Raw genomic sequence first — 19,277 nt, 5'->3', positions numbered from 1 at the left:
TGAATGGCAAGTCTTCGTCCAAAGTATATTGGGCAGGGAAAGACCACCTTCATGGGAGGAGATGTGGGCAGCCCATCAACAGGAGGAAAGGAGGGATCTGGTTAAGGTCAACCTCAATGGCAGCAGTGGGAGTAAAACACGAAGACCAAGGAGGAGGAGGAAAACGCAACTCCAGCATCAAAGGGACAACATTAGCAGAAGTGGAAGAAGGACATTTCGAAGGTGAAATGTTTCAGATGTAGCAAGATGGGCCACTTTGCATCCCAGTGTCCTTTGAAGAAAAATGATAAGGATGAGAAACATGATCCTAACGTTGCTCCAACAAAAATTGATGAAGATGAGTTTGCCATGAGTGCCCACACATCTCCAGGAGGGAGATGGGGCGATATTGAACTGTAGTCGGGAGGACTACATATGGGCGGGATCCTTGAGGAGTCCACCTCCTGGATCAATTCCTTGCTACCGGAGCTCGAGATTCAACAATAGTGAGATGGAATTAGTGTCAGATGATGCAGTGAATTGATTAGAGAGACAGATGAAGTAGCCTGAGACCAGAGATTGATTAGCGCAAAGCAAGGTTGGCAGTAGTGCAGACGGCACAGTGAAGAAGTCAACAACAACGCAAAAGATTCAAAGGGTCAGAGACTAGTAGCAGTCAAATTCCAACATTCATATGGTATTATGCTGAACACGGTTAGTTCAAAAATTTTGGATGCTTTTTCATTGCTAAGCAACAACAATTGGAAAATGACGCAGTGCAGAGCTAGCAGTGGCAATGTTAGCAGCAGATGCAGAGGGAGTTGTACTACAGATGCAGCAGTGTCATGGGCAACAGTACAGTGTTGGTGGTAGCAACAGTGCGGAAAGGAGATGCTTCAGAGACAGTGCAGCATGCAGTTGGGCATTGTTGCTAAAGCACATTCCTCGCTAAGAGGGAGTGTTATTTTTTGGTAGCATCGGATGTGCTCTAGCCATGAAAATTGGTGGAGAGATTAAGACACATGAGTTCTGAAGAACCCATAAACCGTTTGGTGAAACTCCACTTAGATTGTAATTTATTAAAATAATTAATATTTTTAATGTAGTTCCTAAGTCTAAACATAGGAAAATTAAAGTATTAATGGGTATTAATCAAAATATGGGTGAGAATGTTATATAAATCGGATCAAGTCAAGTTTTTAATCTTAGTCGTTGATTAGAAACTTAATCTCGGTCGTTGAAGTCTCAATGAGAAAAGTATAAGGAGGCCTAGGGTTCATTTAGAAAGACACATAAAAAGAAAGAATTGATCTGGAGTTCGATTTCTGGGGCTAGGAAGCTGAGAAATTCGAACTGAGTGATCATTTTGCAGCAGAGGGGCAGGGATAGTTCGGGAATACTGGGCAAAGAGGTGGAGAAACACTAGTGGAGGCAGCGTAGCATCTAGAGAGACTGACGTTGGGCCAGTTTGGGCCCACACAAGCCTGACGCAGAGCCGAAAGGGCCAACACAGAGCAGAAGCTGCTCTCACGTAGAAATCTAAAATTGTCGGGGAGCTGCCGAGAAAGGTGGATGCAAAAGTTCCAAGAGGCAAAAGAGACAGCGTAGGGCTAGCGCAGAGATAGCTGGGGTTAGCCAGTTCTGCTACCGGATCAGTCGGAAACTGCTGGGTTAAGTGAGGTAATCTCACTCAGTTTTCCGCCATTATATTTTTCTCTATAACTGGATTGTCGGGAGGGCATCCAGCATTGTATTCAGAACTACTGCTTAATAATAGAAAACCCTCAGAGTTGCTGCACCGGTTTTCCCGCATTGGGCTTTTTCCAGGGACTATTTTGTCCAAAAATAACGGTGTCCTATGTATCTTGTTCTTTGCTCAGTTTCTTGTTGCATGTAATCAAATTAAATTGATGAAGGTTGCTGAAGTAATTTACTTTAATATTTTTCAGAAAATAACTTGATAAATTGATAATGTATATTAAAATAAAGTAGGAGAAGTAAATTCAGTTTTGCTACAGTAGGGGTTCCTTGAGTGTAGGAATTTTCACAGGGGGCATTACAGTCCTCCCCGCCAAAAATTGTTTGTCCTCAAGCAATGCCTGAGCAAGCACCCTCTTGATTAGATGACCCCAACAGTCTCTGCACACAATACCGGGGCCCCAAACATACCCCTCAATCATCCGTGATATATACCTTGTCCTGCCAAGATCCCAAGCCATCCTAATCAGCGTGAGGCATCACTTGCTCCACTCGTTGTCCAGCTCAGCATAGGCGCCCCTTGCATACCGCCACTAAGTAGAGCATCATGGTAGTATAAAATCCTGTTCATCTCCTCGTGAAACTGCTCTAACAAATAGTCTCTCTCATGCACTTCAAGAGTAGACCCCTGAAGACACAATCCAATCCCTATGGGATTGAACCCTTGTCTGCCTGGGCTTCCCCCAATCTCCTCCTGCTGATCACCCTACCACACTGGTCAAGTCCCCCGCACCACCAACGAGTAACTAAAACCCAATGGAAGATTTGGATGACCTTCCCTTATAGGAACCAGCACACCTCTATGGGTAGTTGAACTGCCAAGCCCTATTATGCCAAAATCCCCTGCCTGTCTCAAAATGAACCTATCCTGCTGACATCGTGACACCCCGATCACGTCCGACTTCTCAACATGCTCACACTAGATCCTTTTCTCCTGTAACGCTCAACCACTATATCTATCATGATCAATGCTATGCCCGACCTGCCAAGGTAACTCAGCAATGCTTGAGCCCACCACTCCACAGCTAGCCTCAATCCTAAGCAGCAATCTGTCTCACCATATGATGAAGGTCTCAATGACTCCCCATGTGTCAACCTGGGAAAGAATCGGATCACCCTCCATCGTAACCCTACCCATCGAGAAGTGGAGTGATCCACTCGCCAACCGGATCCCTGGATCCCCCAACCATACTGGGAGCTCACAACTCCCACTCCTCACGGGCTGCTGCTACATAGCACTACTACCTGCCATAACCCATTTGGCCCTCATCTTTGACCCTTGTATGTATCCCATACGTGGACCCCATGTAATAGGAATTTGTCCCACGCATGCCAATCTGCCCTACTACCAGACCACACAGTGAAATATGTTATCCCAACTCCTGATGATACACCCGAACACTGCTTGGAGTCTGGACACCCTCCTGTAGACGAAGTCTACCATCCACTGTCCCTCATGCATATGTAGCGCCTCACACTGCCTCGCCAAAAGTGTATCATGCAGCTCCCTAGCGATCACCTCCCCAAGTGTGAGCCCAAGGGTGGAGCATACGCTCCATCGGCAATAAGCCAGTATCGGTCAGTTCATGCACCCACCAAATGCCTCAAATAGAGCATCTCCCTCCTACCCATGAAACATTGTGTCTCATCCAACTGTCTAGGGTGAGACTCCCATGTCCTGCTACCTATACTAAGGGCATCATGGGGCAACAACCCGACCCTCAGCAACTGTAAGCCATGTTGGAGAGTGATAGGTATGTAAGTCCCCATGGGTATGACCAAGAGTCTGCATGGACACCGAAAGGTAATCCCATGGATGTCCCTCTTTCTGTCGTGGTACTGCTGATAACTCCATCAAAGACCTGACTCTGCTGAGCAAAATGTCCCCAGATGCTCAACAGCGCCCCCATCCATGTAGGGTGAGCAGCATCCAATGGTACGCCTCCTCTTACTCCATGGTGTAAACCCGCGCACCACAGCACACCGCCATGCATCTACGTGCTCACCTGCAAACCACTGCTCAATGCTACATGCTCCTACACGCCACTAAATGTCAAGATCTAAAATTGAGATAGTACGCATCCACCCGCACCCTATCGGTATCACCTCCTCCACTATCATGTCACCATACCCTCTAATGCATGGGCCTCGCCTCCAAATCCTCCTTGAGAGATACAAGAGGAAAATCCTTGTATGTACCAGTGGCAATGCCACCACTGTGCTGCTCCTCGGTGAACACTGAGTCCCAACTAACTATAGACAGTCCCTAGCCCCAAACAAGGCACTCTCCGGTGGCCCAAACAAGGCACTATCTGGTGGCCTGCCAATGCCACCTCCTCCAACAAATTCCTACCAAAGTATGTTAATAATCTTGTGATCCCATGTACAACCATCATACCAAAACGACCTAGGGAGTCCCCTCACAACCTGACTGGCCACTCGCGCTAACTGAGACTCCCCTAACGAATGCTTGTGCTCGATCATTGGGTCAACTATACCACCAATGTTGTAGTCAATCTGCATATCTGGAAAGTGGTAGGCAGTCCCACCTAGATCCCAATGCCAACCTGGGCCTCCAGTATCCTCGATCCCTGAACGTGCTTGTTGACTCTCACCCCAACCTATGACCAACTCCATGCGCCTAGCCCACTCCATCGAGCACCAACTTAAAATCTCTCGCCATCCAACCCCAAGGGAAGGATCGCGAGCATGAACTCTCGTACACGAAACTAACCCTCCATCCTGCAAAGGTTGCACCCTATGCAACTCATGTCACCTAATCTCACCATCCTAGTTAACACATAAAATCTGTCGAGGTAACTCTGCCTTTCCCTCTTCAATGTGCAGTGGTAACCTACTAGTGCTACCAACCTCATCTATGTATGTCTTAGTAGGGCTGCCCCGTTGCTCTAATGTGCACTCCAGTTGAACCATTAGGGAACCAATTCATTCCCCAACGCAAGTCAGTTTGACCGTTGACTCAACAAAAACCACTCTCACGCCCTCCAGCTCCTCATTTTGCTGCAGAATGGCCTCTCTCATTATCGTGGCCTTCTTTCTCAACGCTAGAAGGTAGGCCCGGAACTGATGAAACTGTGGAGGGCGGCTACCATCTGTAAACTCAGTCACCACTTTGGACCCCTCTGTCTCTTCTGGTACCTCGTCAACGACAAGTATGCCTCCAGGCACCTCATCAACCTATTGTGGGTGGCCATCGTCTAGAAACTCAGTCATAGCACTAGGTACCTCATCAACTGTCGACGTTGTTACCCACCATTTTGTCGATGATATCCCTAGGAGAATTTTTTTCTCTAAGATGGTCCTCAGTCGCTAACCAACAACCCCTTGCAACCACCAGCTAGCTCATTATGCATTTCTTTGCCACCTAAGCCAGCCATGTGGTCTCTCGCCCATTTGCCATGATCGTATGTTTGAAGGTGGGCCTCCCGAACCTAAAAGTATGCCTTGTCATTTGGTAATTGAGTATTGTAGTTCGTTTATCATGGACACTTCTGGACATGGATTAATGGGGGGATTCGACAGAAGGAATGGGCTAGGTCTGTGCTCTTGTCCCCTAGACCCCTTTTGGATATTAACCTTGGATTCTAGTCCCGTGCGATCTCTTTTACTGACCATTTGGCTTTAGGGATGGTATTTCATAGGAAACCCTTATTTTGTTTGCCTAGTCCCGCTCCCTTATCAGCATATATTCCCCCCTTTCCACTCATTATTACCCCATTCATCATTACTCCCACCTAGATCCACATAGCGTTAGCTTTCCCCTTCCCCTTGCCCACACCTTGGGTTAGGCCTGGAATGATGCCTCGTAGGTTGATGCAACTAAAAAGAAAGGTAAGAGCATAATTGGCCACATTCAACAGGAAAAGTACCAAAAAATGCAAAAAGATGGTTGGACAAATACATTTAGCACGTGGGCAAAAGCCAATACATGAGCTCTACCCCATCATCATGGCCATCACCCTGGTTCCTACTGGTTCTATGAGCCTCCTTCATCATATAGGAGGAACCCATGATTATCCCAACCCTTGGTGGGCAATGAACCGCCCTACCTTAAAAAGGGGTATTCATTGCTATATCTCACACATCATGTGCCTACCCCTTGAGCCCCGAGCAGTTAATCAAAGAAAAATCATAAAAGGCAAAAAGCATATAAAGAAGGGTGGAAAAATCAAGGTTGGGGCACCTCACGTACCATGATTGTTCCCTCATATACGTTATAAACCCATGTGTGGGCTTCCGTTTCATTAACTACCCTTGCACCCTAGCATGTGGCCCAAGGTTGCCCCTTCTCATCCCTACTCCATTCACCTCTCATCACATACGACCACCTTTTAAAAGATGTACCTTGAACATATTATCCCCTTTAGAAGTAGAAACCACCTAATAGGATACTTTATTAACCCCATTTGGAGTTTGGGAGACATTGGCACATCCTGAAGCCCATTATGGAAAGGCAGGCCACTATGAAGTCCCCACCTGTGGTCCACGGTTGGTAAGCTCATTTACTCGATTTCTCTAATGACTTGTTGTACTGGAAGGCTAGAGAACGCACTGGATCTTATGCAGGATTGCAGATGGTCTACATGTTGGGTTTTCTCTCCCTATACGGGGTCCTAATCCTCTAGAGGGCTACATTGGCACATGTAGGGTGTGTGTTGAGAGCCATGGGCCTCCACAGCAATAGACACTCCATCGATCCCTGAGGATGTTCATAGATTTCTCGAGATTCACCTATTGGACGAGGAAGATGCACCTAATTCACCTTTGCCCAACCGGCCCCACAGATGTACCATACACTTGGAAGTTGACCCAAGACTTGTAGGATTATGTGGCATCACCTGCACCATCATCAAAGCCCTTACAAATGATCTACAGGCATCTTCGTCTCATTTGGAGACCCATGAGGTTATGGTTATGCCCCCACACCCACTGGGAGCACCACATGTTTATTGTTTGGAGAACAAGGAGCCAACCCTTTGTCCATCACTTTTGAGGGTCCTATTCTTCATTATGGCACCTATGGACCTCATCAGGCCTCTTGGAAGGCCCTACGACATGTATTATTTATCATTTGACCTCTTGAGAGGCTTATTACTTTATTTGTGAGCTAGATTGGTGGTCTTGTCACCAAAAGTTAGTTAATTTGCACATTATTTTATTTTAGGGGCTAATGTAGGCCCAATTAGGTAATTCGAACTCCTAATGAGTGTATAAAAGGAGTTAGATAATTTCACTTTGTACCATCACTTTGGATTCGATCTCTTCTCTCTCTTGAGAATTTCACACTTTTTCTTGGAGGATGAATTGGATCTTTATGGATGAATTTTGATGTGTGGATTTGGTTTATCTATTCTTGGAGCTTCTCTATTTTGGATATACTCTATTACATGTAAGTACATGCTTTTCTTGATATTCTTGTTTTACTTTGTCATATACATTGTACTGGGATTTTCGCTATTTTTAGGGCTAATTGTTGCATGTATTTATTGGTTAAATTGTGAATTTTGTCTCTATACAACATCTCTCAATGCATGGGCCATGTAATTTGAATAAAATCTCCTAGGGGTAATTCTCTCAACGAATTCATCTTGATAAACCATCACCTTTTGCATATCAAAGTATAAAAGTTGCGAGATTGCTTCTCTTTGACCTAGAAGGCTAGCGAAGTGGTCTTGAGGCCTCCTTGACCAAGAACCAAAGGTCCTCGCCCATATTTATCATAGACTCCATTCTCCCAAGACTAATGCACTGATCTACCAAGAGGTGGTCACCTAAAATCAACTCTTTTTTCACCTTTTCCTAGGTCTAGCCAAGTTGGGTCACCTAGGGCATCATTTTCCCCACAAGATAGCCCTCCAAAAAGTTCAATCTCCTAGCCCCTCCTACACTGGTGTCTCCTCTAGGCCTCCTCCAATTTTGAATCCATTCCGACAGTGGAGTTGTGAGAAAAGCCAAGCCCTAGCTCTGAGTTCAAACTTTGCCCTAGTATTCCCAAGGCTGCCTCGTAGGATCAATTCAACACTTTTGAGTGAATATATTTTCTTTGATCCTTTCCCCTAGTTTGTCTAGGTTAAGAACATCATTGGTTGCTAAACTCTTACCCCCTAACCTAGGTTGGGTCCACTTGGTCCCGTGTGGTCCCGTTCCTTTAAAAAGACAATTCTTCTAGAACCATCCAGGATACCAATTTCAATAACGATTTTGGGATTGGGAAACTCTTTCATGAATCATATCCCCTGAAACTAACCTTCAAATCGTCTCATTCCTCTCTTAGAAGACATTGTACCTTGCTTAGAAAGTAAGCGAGCTCTATCCTTCAACCTCTTCTGGAAAGGGATCATTTGGGTCACTCTGCATCCACTCATTGATTTATCCTTCATTGGTGACTCTATAATATATCGGGTCTCTTCCCATCGGTGAAAGTCTGTAAATAAAAGGGAGCCTTAGCTGAGGTGACAGTGGGCTAAGTCTCCATTTATTGCCCTTGGTCTAGCATTTGCCCTTTAGGGATCCCCTTTAGGTCCCCTACTATTTTGAGCATTAAAAGGCATCTCGTCAATAGATGGCCCTCCAAGTGTATGCTCTACTCCTTCAACCAAGGTGTCAGTCGGAGCTACCAAAGAGGACTCTAACAATGGTGACTCATATGCCACACAGGGTATATCGATTTGCCCCTCACCATCCTGTGTGCCCTCCTGCTCAACCTCCTCCTCAAGCTCCTAACATGTAAATCTCGATCTCCACCAGCAGAAATGCCCCCTGGTCTCACCCTCTAGTTGTCCTTGTCCTAACCACGAGCCTCTGTGTGAAATCTGTGTAGGATGTGATATGTGCATGACTCAAAGGGATCAGCCCTAGGTACCACCACTCCATAGCATCTCCATCTAGGTGCAAAGTGGCATGTCTAATAGCATCCACCCCCCTCATGCAGTTTGGTCGGAAATATGTCTCTAGGTCTTGTGCCCATTTTCTAACAGAACTCCTAGTTGAGCCATCAAAGTGGATGAGGGTCATTTTTCCTTCAATGCTACTCACTCTCCCTTGAGCCATGGGTTTGTCTATGGTTCACCCATCACAGTGCATACATATGCAAATCTTCCATGTTTTTGCTGGCTACCCCACAACTGGCCAAGATCATGCTCTGATAACATCTGATAACATTGTAATGTTCCTAAATGGAAATATTAAGTGTAAACAGAAGCATGCACTATGAACAACAAGTAAATTTAACACATCCACAAATTACAATTTTGCACCAAGAAAAATAACTAGAAGCTGAGTCATTTTATTAAATCTGAATGAAATTGGGTACAAAATGAGTGGAACAATGGCACCTGAGCTTGCTATAGCAAGCAATGACAAACCCAGGTGGGAGTAAGATGCCCACAAGCTGCAATGACTCAACCCAGGAAATCTTTGTGCTACCCTGGAAAATTTGGACGTTGCTGCTGAAGGGGAATGGATGCACTGGTCTTAGATGTGCTCAGAAAATTCTGAAATTTTAGTTGGCACCTCTGCCTAATAAGCCCAACCAAACCCAGAAACATCTCATGGACCCAAGTGGTGGAAATGGTCCTGGAGTGAACTCCGCCCTTCTCCAATAATTTTCGTTGCTAGCTGCTGACTAGAACACTGAATTTAAATTAAGCCATCTCTAGGTGGAATTTCCATAAATGATTTTTGGGTTTTGGATATCTCCTATATTCTAGCCTCTCCACAAAATTTCGTGGCTAAAACACATCCGATGCTACAAAATCTAACAGGAGATTTTTGACATTTGTTGAGATGGCCATTGTTGGGCTTCGTGATCAGGACAGGTTGCATGGTGCTTCCAACTATGTCATCTGGAAGGCAAGGATGTCCTTCATTCTAGACGAATATGGCCTAAAGAAATATATTGATGTAGTGGTAGCAGTGCCCCAGGATGCAGATCAGCTGAAGGAGTACAGAAAGGAGATAGCGAGGGCAAAGAGGTTGATCCTAGATGGAGTCCAGGATCACATTGTTTCGCACATAGCTGGCAAAGAGATTGCCAGAGAGATGTGGGAGACTCTCTCCACGCTGTACTAGGGCAATTTCGAGCAGTAGAAGATGTACTTAAAGGAGAAGTTGAGGCTCATCTGGATACAAAAGGGAGAAGGCATAGACCCCTTCCTCACCAAGATTCAGGAGGTCCGAGACCAATTTTCAGTTGTTGGGGCAGTGCCTTAACCCACAGAGCTTGTGAGATTGGCACTCAACAGTGTCTCCGAGGACTGGCAGGTCTTTGTCCAAAGCATACTGGGCGAAGACAGGTTACCAGAGTGGGACAAGATGTGGGCTGACTTGCGGCAGGAGGAGTTGAGACAAGCTCTATTGAAGAGCTCCATCAATGGCAACAACAGCAGATCAAAGTAGATGAAAGAGAAGCAGAATGTGGCCCTCGCATTGAAGGGTCCCAGCCAGGGGCAGGGCGAGCAGAGAAAGAAGAAGGACATGTCGAAAGTCAAGTACTTCAGATGTGATGAGCTTGGTCACTACAGTACTGAGTGTCCTCTCAAGAAGAAGGACAAGGAGGAGAAGCAGGACCAGCAGGCAGCCTCAACAGAGATTGATAGCGTATCCTCCAGGCTGGAGGAAGACTTCGCCATGTTTGCTGACATACCTCCAGGAGTAAGGTGGGGATATTTGGTTTTGTAGCCCCAGAGTGCTACAGATGGCCAAGATCCTTGAAGAGTCCACCTCTTAGATCAGTACCTAGCTACGGGGGCCCACAGTATTCAATAGTAGGATAGATCAGTGACAGTAGATGTAGTCAGATGCCAGAGTGATAGATGCAGAGTCTAGTAATAGTCAGATACTAGGGAGCGCAGTGCAGAGTTGGCACAGTGCAGAGTCAACAACAGCATAGGTTCTTCAGTGACAGTGCAGATACTAGCAGCAGTCAGAGACTGCGATGACAAATGTATTATACTAATCACAGTTGATTCAGTATTTAACATGCTTCTCAGTTGCAGTTGTTGCAATTGCAGCATCAACAGATGAAGAGGGAGTTGCAGTGTTGGCAGTAGTTCAACAAGGTCAGCAGCAACATAAATGCAACATATATCAAAGTTGTGCAGTAGTTGGTGGGCAGCAACAGCCAGACATCAACAGCGTGACAGGAGATGATGCAGAGCCAGGGTGTTGCTACAAGATGAGCAGTAAAGCACTAGAACACATTCCTCGCTAAGAGGGAGAGTTAGTTTTTGTAGCATCGGATGTGTTCTAGCCATAAAATTTTGTGGAGAGGCTAGAATACAGGAGATCTCCAAAACTCAGAAATCGTTTTTGGAAATTCCACCTAGAGATGGCTTCATTAGATTATTAGCCGATTTTTAAATATTTCTTAAGTCTAAACTTAGGGAATATGGTTAATTAATCAGAATTAATTAAGTCAAGGCATGAATGTTCTAGAAAATCACACGGATCGACTTCAAGTTAATCCTAGCCATCGATTAAAATTTAATCTTGGTCGTTGGAATCCCAATAGAGGATTATAAGAAGAATTCGATGGGCACTTGGAGAAGACACTTGAGAGGTTCAATTTCATGAGCAGATTGATTTCCAGAGTAGCAGCAGTGAGTTGCTGGAGAGAGAGAGAGAGACAGTGAGATCGAAGCAGTGAGTGAGGGGCAGAGACAATGATCCGTAGGAAAGATTTTCCAGATCCAAAGAGGCAACAGCGAGTGGAATTATCCCAGAGAGGCAGCGCTGAGGGACTGCGTAGTGCTTCAGTCAGGCAGATCGATTTGGAGAGAAGGAAAAGCGCTCTCAGTTCTAGAGGCCGGGAAGGAATCCTAGAAGGTCAAAGAGACGATTTTTTCAGCTTCCAGATGCAAAACAACTTCATCTAAGCCCATTCTAAAGCAAGTCGTCCAACCAGCTACACAGAGCAGCGCAGAGGCTGACACAGTGCTCCAGGAGGTCGATTTTTTGATAGGGAAAGTCCAGCCAGAGATTGCTTGTGGGAGAAGGGTAATTCCCTTCAGTATTTTACTCAGATTTTCTTGTTGTTTGGATAGCCAATTGGGCATCCCACTGCTACATAATAAATAAAACCATCACTGCTGCACCAGTTTTCCCAAGTTGGGTTTTTTCGAGGACATTGGTCCAAAAATAACTATGTAAATTTTTGTGTGTGCTAACATTTCTTCCAACGTTTATTCTTTCACAATTTTTTTTGTCTGGTTGCAGTGTGAGTTATTCAGTATTTGTTGCAAGAAATAGTAAATAAATTGTTAATTAAATTAACAATTAGGAGAATAATTTCCAGTTGCTGCAATAAGATTCCGGTTGTGGAATTTTCACAAGTCCAACAAAACCCAGAAATTATTTGGGCTAATTCCAACCTCCCAGAATTACCCAAATTTGGTGCTCTGCCCTCCTTGAGCCAGGTCCGATTGTGAAGAAGGACCTTACCAAGACCTTTTACTTTCATGATGTGTTAAAATTGTTTTTTTTTAAAAAACATTAAGGAATACAAGTGCATGCAGAAAAGAAGAGGAACAATACAATCATCAGCACATGGAAACATAAGCTGTTGTTAACAGAGTTCGTCCAGGAGGGACTACGTCTTCGGGCCCCAATCAAGGTGGTGTAGGCCGCTGCATTAGGTGCTGTCAATAAAAGTGATGTACACGAGTTTGTTGTCTCGATCATACAAGGAAGAAGACCCTCACACAGGAGTGGCTCTAGAGATATTCGATAACTAGAACTCTCAATCAAAACTCCTATCAGTATGACACAAAACATGCATGGTGCACATCCCACCAACATGGCACAAAAAGGGATGTCAAAGCAAAACACATGCACAACGACAACAAGAGTATCCCAGCAACATACAATAAGGGATCTCAAAGCATAAAGTACATCATATGAAGATTTTGTATAACACGAAGCAAGGAATCATGACAACATGAAAATAAAGAAGATTCAGCATCAATATCAATCTAGGATCTGCAACATAATGTAAAAGAAGAAATATATGAATAAATCATATACCTCACACCAACCACGGGCCATCTGAAGATATGAATGAAGAAGTGGATAAATCGATCCACAGTGAACATTTGTTCACATCATCATTGTGTAGGCACAGTTAGCACCAATTTGTCACGGCCTCACTATGAATGGCCATATGAAGAAGCGCTGCTCTGAAGCAACTGTCAAAGTGCTAAAGCTTGCTGAGACACTGATCTCACAACATCAATACGCAAGAAGAATAAGCAATCGAAAAAGAATCAATCAAAGAAGCATTCAACAGATGAATCGATCATAAAGAGGAATTGATCAAAGAAGAATAATCGATCATGAAGAGAGGAACTGCTCTGGACTATCAGCTCTGTAGCTCTCGGCTATCTGGCTTCATAGCGTTCTGGCTATGTCGTTGCGGCTCTAGATCTGCCTGAATTTCAAGTGTTGTGCCTCTATGGCTATCTGCGCTATAGATTAATCGGCTATGTGGCTTTCTGGGGTTCAAGCGCTGCGCTAGCTTCAAGCTCTCTCTGGCACACAAGCTCTCAAGCTTCTTACTCGCAGCCTTTTCACGCAACCTCTCGAGCTTGCCGTCACACTGCTCTCGCCCATGATTTACACAGTCTTTCGCCTTCCCCGGCTCTCTGCATCCATGCTCTGGGCACCATTAACAGGCTTTTGGGCTCTCTAGCACCAGCTCTCTTCCTCTGGTACGCCGCCCTTGGCTCTTTGTTACCCATCGTGTTTTATAACACATTTTGGGACAAGGTCGCATCTAAATCGGGGTCGTTTTGCTTGTAATAGAAGCCGTTTGTATAGAACAATCGGCAGGCGCAACAACCATTAAAAATAGGCCTTTTATCATTTTACAACGATATGACAAAAACCCAGAAAACACTGAAAATCATTGAAAAATCCGACAGTTCAGATTTCAAAATTTATAAAATCGAGCCTATAAACTTATCGGGTCCGGGATATATCGCAAGTCGGGATCGCAAGGCGTCGGTCGCCGATCGCCGAGCTCGCTGATTAGATCCGGGTTTTTGATCAGTTTCCAGATCCGACGGCTGAGATTGCGTCGTTATATCGCTATCACTATGGCCCGAGTCCTTCGCTGATACATGGGCATGTGCCGACGCCGATCGCTGATCGATATCGGCAATCGCTAATCACAGGGTCTAAAGTCCCCTTCATCGTCGATCGCATAACTGTAAAGCGTCGATATCAAACCTATCATGCCCCCGACTCCGATATCGGAGATCGCTGATCGGGGGTCCTAAAGGCCCGCCTTAAGTCCGCCCTTTAGACCAGTGTTTTACGAAACGGCCGTACCGAAACGGAAACGGCCGTTTCTAACCGTTTCAATGCCAATTTTTATGACCCGGCCCATGACCCGGTTCGGCTGGCCGAGTCAGCTATGACTCGGCCGAGTCAGCCAATGACTCGGCCGAGTCATAGCTGACCCGGTCAACCCGGCCGGGTCCCGTAATGACTCGGCCGTTTCAATCACAGATGCATTCTTCTTAGGGCAATCTACTTCAGATTATATGCAGATATTCAAACACTTCCAGGTATCGACCTCACAAAAATGAGTTGTATTTAGGCTTGAAATGTGCCTCACAGGGTCGGATACATCACATTTAGCTGCCACGCAATGCTTTTGCACTAAACAGAATATTCTTTAATGTATACCTCTGTTCTAGAGGCGAATAGTAAAGGATCAGAACCGTGTCATAATCATAGAGTTGTGAACCACTGTCAAAACAATTTCAAAAAACCAACGATTATGCCCTCAGAACAAAATGACTAAAACCTGCAAAATATATGTTGAACGAACCCAGGGAATCCCAGAACTATAAACCACAAACCCTTATACAAGTTCAATGCTGTTACAGATCAAAGGATGTCCGAATTATCTTATCTCTTTTGGAGAGAGGATGGGTGCGTTTAAATAGATTTGGATAGGCTTTCATGACAGGCAGTCTACTTGAGTATTTGGGAGGGAAGCCCAAAAATTTAATTTTTTAATTAAAACAAGTTTTGGAGCCAAGAATCCCACGCTTAAATGAGGCCATTTTGTCCTCTATTTTGGACCATAGTATGATTAAATTTCCTCGTATATTTAATACATTTTCAAATGTTAACCTTAATCTTTTGACAACCTTTTGGTCCAGCAAGATATTAGAAGGTTCAATTTGGCATTTTCAACAATTATTTAGCCTTTTAATATGCTTCCATATTATCAACTTATTTGGGGCTTGTGACCACATAGTGGGTGCACCAACTTAAGTTGGACATATCTTTCAAACAGTAAGGAGTCTCGCAGCGTGCTATATATCCTTAGAATCGTAATGACGAGGAGAATCCAATAAAGATGGTCAAGCAATAATGAAGCGGAACATAAAGATGAGTCTTTGATCATGTATGACAGACTACAGTTGACTATGTATTTACTATTGCCATTGGGTACACCGTACCATTTTGATATAATGGATTGGTTCATGAGCCTACTTTGATTATATGTTGTCTTCCATGTATATTATAATGTTGTGTGTTTGGAAACTTGAATGAAAATCTTTAAAATTATGTTTAAAATATTTAAAATTATGTTTTTTTATAAAAAAAATAAATATTTAATGTATTTTTTACAACGACCGAGTCATTGAAATCGAGCCGGCCGAGTCATTACCGAGTCCGAGTCGATCCTCGGCCGAGTCCGAATCCGAGTCCGAGTTGTAAAACATTGCTTTAGACTATGCCGATTGCGATTTGCCTTATAAGGCCAAAAACCCATTTTTTAAAGGAAAATGCCTCATTTTCCATAGGAACAAGTTGACCTTCATTTCGCGATAACTTCATCATCCGGACTCGGATTGACGAACCGTTCACACCTCCACGATCAAGAAGATGAGCTCTTCGATCTGGTCCTGGTTCAACATCATTCTAATCACTTTGATTTTTTAGCGTTCATGCCATGTTGTCTGAAGATTCCCCTGGATCACTCCTTGACTGGTCCTGCTTCCCCCACAATCTACTATTGTTGTATATGCCACAAATCTTTCCTCAACTCTCTATAGGATTGCCCTGCAATTCTCCTCCGGAAGATATGAGTGAATTCCTCCCCAAACACGACACAAATGAGGTGGATTCTGCCCCACAAATTCTACCCAGTAATACCTCTGCGCATGCCCTAAATTGGTGAATTTGGCTCTCTCTGGAGCAACAACTTCCAACCCTGAAATTCTCCAAAAACTCTAGTCCACCCTCAAGGAGATTTCTCCTAAATTCGCTGGCCAAAACTCCCCTTGGAAGCCCCTCAACTTAGTGGAATGAATTCTGTTATTGCATCCTCCTGGAAGTTCGAACTAATTGAAGCAAGAGCTAATATGACCCACGAACTCCAGCAAATTTCTTCCCGCTAAGTTATGAAATTCTCTCCTAGGGTGGCACTCTAAGTCCACCAAAGAAAGAGCTGAGGTTTTAGCTCAGAAATCTCCTTGTGCTAAGCAGCACTAATAATCTTGGCTAAGCAACCAAGAGTATTCTAAGTTAAAAATTCAATTTGTCAAAAGGCCCCCAAAATGATGCCTCCTCCTATTTATCTTGGCTGCCCCTTTTCTCTCTTTGTGGGTCACACAAATTCGACTAACTTCTCCCTAGCTTGATTTTCCTAAGGGGTTCGAATTCCCCTTTTTGGGTGGCCCCACATCCCACTACCAATTTAATCTTTCATTTTCTCTAATGTTGGTGGCCTCCATCTCTCCAAAAATTAAGTGGGGACTCCCTCCACCCACTTTTCCTAAGTTTACATGCCAAAATATTTTCCAACACCCAATTGCAAAAATAGAAATTCATCTTAGCAAAATTAATTTAATTGGGGACATTACAAAGGCCCACATGAAAATGTTGACACAAACTTCGGAAATCCAAGAATTGATTTACGAGGCTGAAAAGATTTCGAATATATGTATATATATATATATAGATACTAAGAAAAATATATTTTCCATTTTAAAATGTTCATATTCTTAATAAAGCTCATTTCAAAGTATATGTATTACATAATAGAAAATAGGGAAAATTTAAAAGATGGAAATTTATCAATAAGTTTAGAAACCTTGGCCAATCTTACTAGTCGCTAATATGCAAACTTTAAAATGTTTGATGATGTTTTTGTAAAAGTATTCAAATTCTTAACAATTTTATATAGTAATTATAAAATTTTGGTCATTTTTAAAGTAAAATATTTTTTTACTATGAAATTTATAAAATTTAGGCGAATCTTTTTTCTGGAAAAAGTATGGAAAATTAGCCAACCTGCGAATATTAGCCCCTAGAATTTTCCTGGATAAAAAATGCTGGGAATTCTCCCCTAGAATTTTCCCTGATAAAAAAATGCCAGGAATTTTGGACACTTGACAAAGCTATTAGTTCATTATTGTGAAATAAGTTCAAAAATAAAGAAAAACGAGTGTTGTGAAATAGTTTCCATCTTTTTTAAACAGACAGTCTTGTCTGACTTGCAAGATCTTGGATGTCAAACTCGCTGCCAAGCCAATCTTATTCACATGTCGAAATTTCGAGTATGACTTGGAGCTGAGCTTGACTGAGAGGAGTTCGCTTAATACTGTTTAGTCAAGGAAAAGAATGAAATTCAGAGTCCCTTTGGATTATGATTCATGAAGCTTAATAGGGCTACAGAGTTGGTGAGATTAATAGGGCTCATCCTTGCCGTGATCCGTTACACTCGAATGGCATGAATTTCAAAAGGCTGAGATATGATATAAATCTTGAGAAATTTTGACCAAATAAATAACCCAATCCTGACCTGAGATATGATATAAGTCTTGGAAAATTTTACCGTGATCCGTTACACTCGAATAGCATGAATTTCAAAAGGCTGATATATGATATAAACCTTGGGAAATTTTGACCAAATAAATAACCCAATCCTGACTTGAGATATGATATAAGCCTTGAAAAATTTTAACCAAATAAATAACCCAAACCTTAAACTTGCTAGTAAGAATTCCATTGTTTGAAGTGTGGCTACTGAACATAAATTTCTTAGATACTTTTAAAAATTAACATATAAATAATTTATTTGAAAAAAAAATACAACACAAACCAGGGCATTGCATTGTCACTCAAATGTCAAACCGGAGAACAATTCAAGCGATAACCAGCAATGACAATCCAAAATCGACAAGGTGACAATCCAAAATCGACAAGGCCTATTGGACAAATGTTCAAAGCTCATTGGGAACATCCTAATCCTACAGGCTGCTCGTCTAAAGCAACTTAAAAATGTTAGCTGGCCTGGAATGTTAATTATATAAAATGACCAAAAGATAAATAATTACAACTGGCTGTCGGAACTAGAGCAAACAATGAATGATAAACAAAATGAAAATGGGGCAAAATGTGGCATACCCACTCCATGAGACTGCCATCCGCTTCCATATTCGATGCTGCCCAAGACTGAGCAGGTCATTCAACTGGTGTCCACATCGTCATATCCACAGTAGAATTCATCAGATATATACAAACTGCTTTTACACTAGTTTCACTGTAAAGCTTTGAAAGGAATAGTAAATTCCAGACTTACACGATCGTAGTTTGAAGCAATGCGATTGAAGAGGTTTTGTCTGTATCCGGCAGCTGTTTGACGCAAATTTCGTGATTCCTCTACTGAGGACCCCAAATGCAGGGAGTGCACAGAAGATGAAGTATTGCATGATTTAATAGCGTGGACCATGGATTTTGTAAGGGTGGAAGAACCAATCATGCCATGGACAGTACAATGCGAATTCAAACTGTGCAAGCAATCCATCGGCAAAAGGCTACACTAATACGGTGGTGAAATTCCAAAAATAACGGATATGGAAGAGATGCTTCGATGTGCAACACCTGTTGAGATAGTATACTGTGTGAATTGGAGTAACCAAAGGCGATAGATTTAGATTTAGCAAGTTCACAGGGCTCATTCTGGCTATATATATAAAGAATTTTTAATAATATTTTTTAAATATATAAGCGGTATTGATAAGATTTAAAATTTGAATTTATCTCATCGTTTAATACATGCTCAAAGGTTATAGATAAATCACAATCAATTTAGCCAAAATAAACACTCTTCCTTGTGGTAACTTTTACTAGTATAAATGTGGTTGGTATAAATGTAGTTGATAGAGGTTGATAGTTATCATTTTCCACTAATAAGTTCATGGATTTCTCAATCACACAAGTTTTCAAAATTAGTATATTTAACTACTTCACATAATTTTATTCAGCTCAAATAAAAAAGGATATATTTTTAATTAATATATTAGAAGATAAAAATAAAAAATTATAAAAATTACAAAATCTAATAATATTAGGTTTATTATTTAATTTTTAATAAATATTATTGATATATAGTTAATAAATAAATAAAAATATTTTTTGACATATAATAAATAAATAAATTTGATATGTTATATTTTTAATAAGTAGATATATTTTAAGGTTGATATGGTAGCAGT

At 42.6% G+C, this 19,277-nt stretch overlaps 1 protein-coding gene across 4 annotated transcripts in view; it reads right to left on the bottom strand.

Moving 5' to 3' along the window:
* MENG (S-adenosyl-L-methionine-dependent methyltransferases superfamily protein) overlaps positions 1-18,739 on the bottom strand; it is a 183,399-nt gene extending 164,660 nt beyond the window's left edge. For 2 of the 4 annotated variants that reach the window (XM_089455843.1, XM_089455842.1), the window contains exons 1-2: positions 18,362-18,739; positions 18,187-18,251 (exon numbers count right to left, since the gene is read on the bottom strand). In XM_089455843.1, coding sequence (XP_089311969.1) covers positions 18,187-18,251; positions 18,362-18,586 — 290 coding nt within the window. In that variant the 5' untranslated portion in view covers positions 18,587-18,739. The remainder of the gene's footprint in view (positions 1-18,186; positions 18,252-18,361) is intronic. The other 2 variants (XM_089455840.1, XM_089455841.1) reach the window with 2 other exon arrangements.
* Between the last annotated feature and the right edge of the window lie 538 nt (positions 18,740-19,277).

This window comes from Pinus tabuliformis, chromosome 7, assembly GCF_031772625.1.
Source record: "Pinus tabuliformis cultivar Carrire ecotype Pingquan chromosome 7, CPIR1, whole genome shotgun sequence".
In the NCBI taxonomy this organism is placed as follows: domain Eukaryota; kingdom Viridiplantae; phylum Streptophyta; class Pinopsida; order Pinales; family Pinaceae; genus Pinus; species Pinus tabuliformis.
This window is presented reverse-complemented; position numbering and strand designations above follow the sequence as displayed.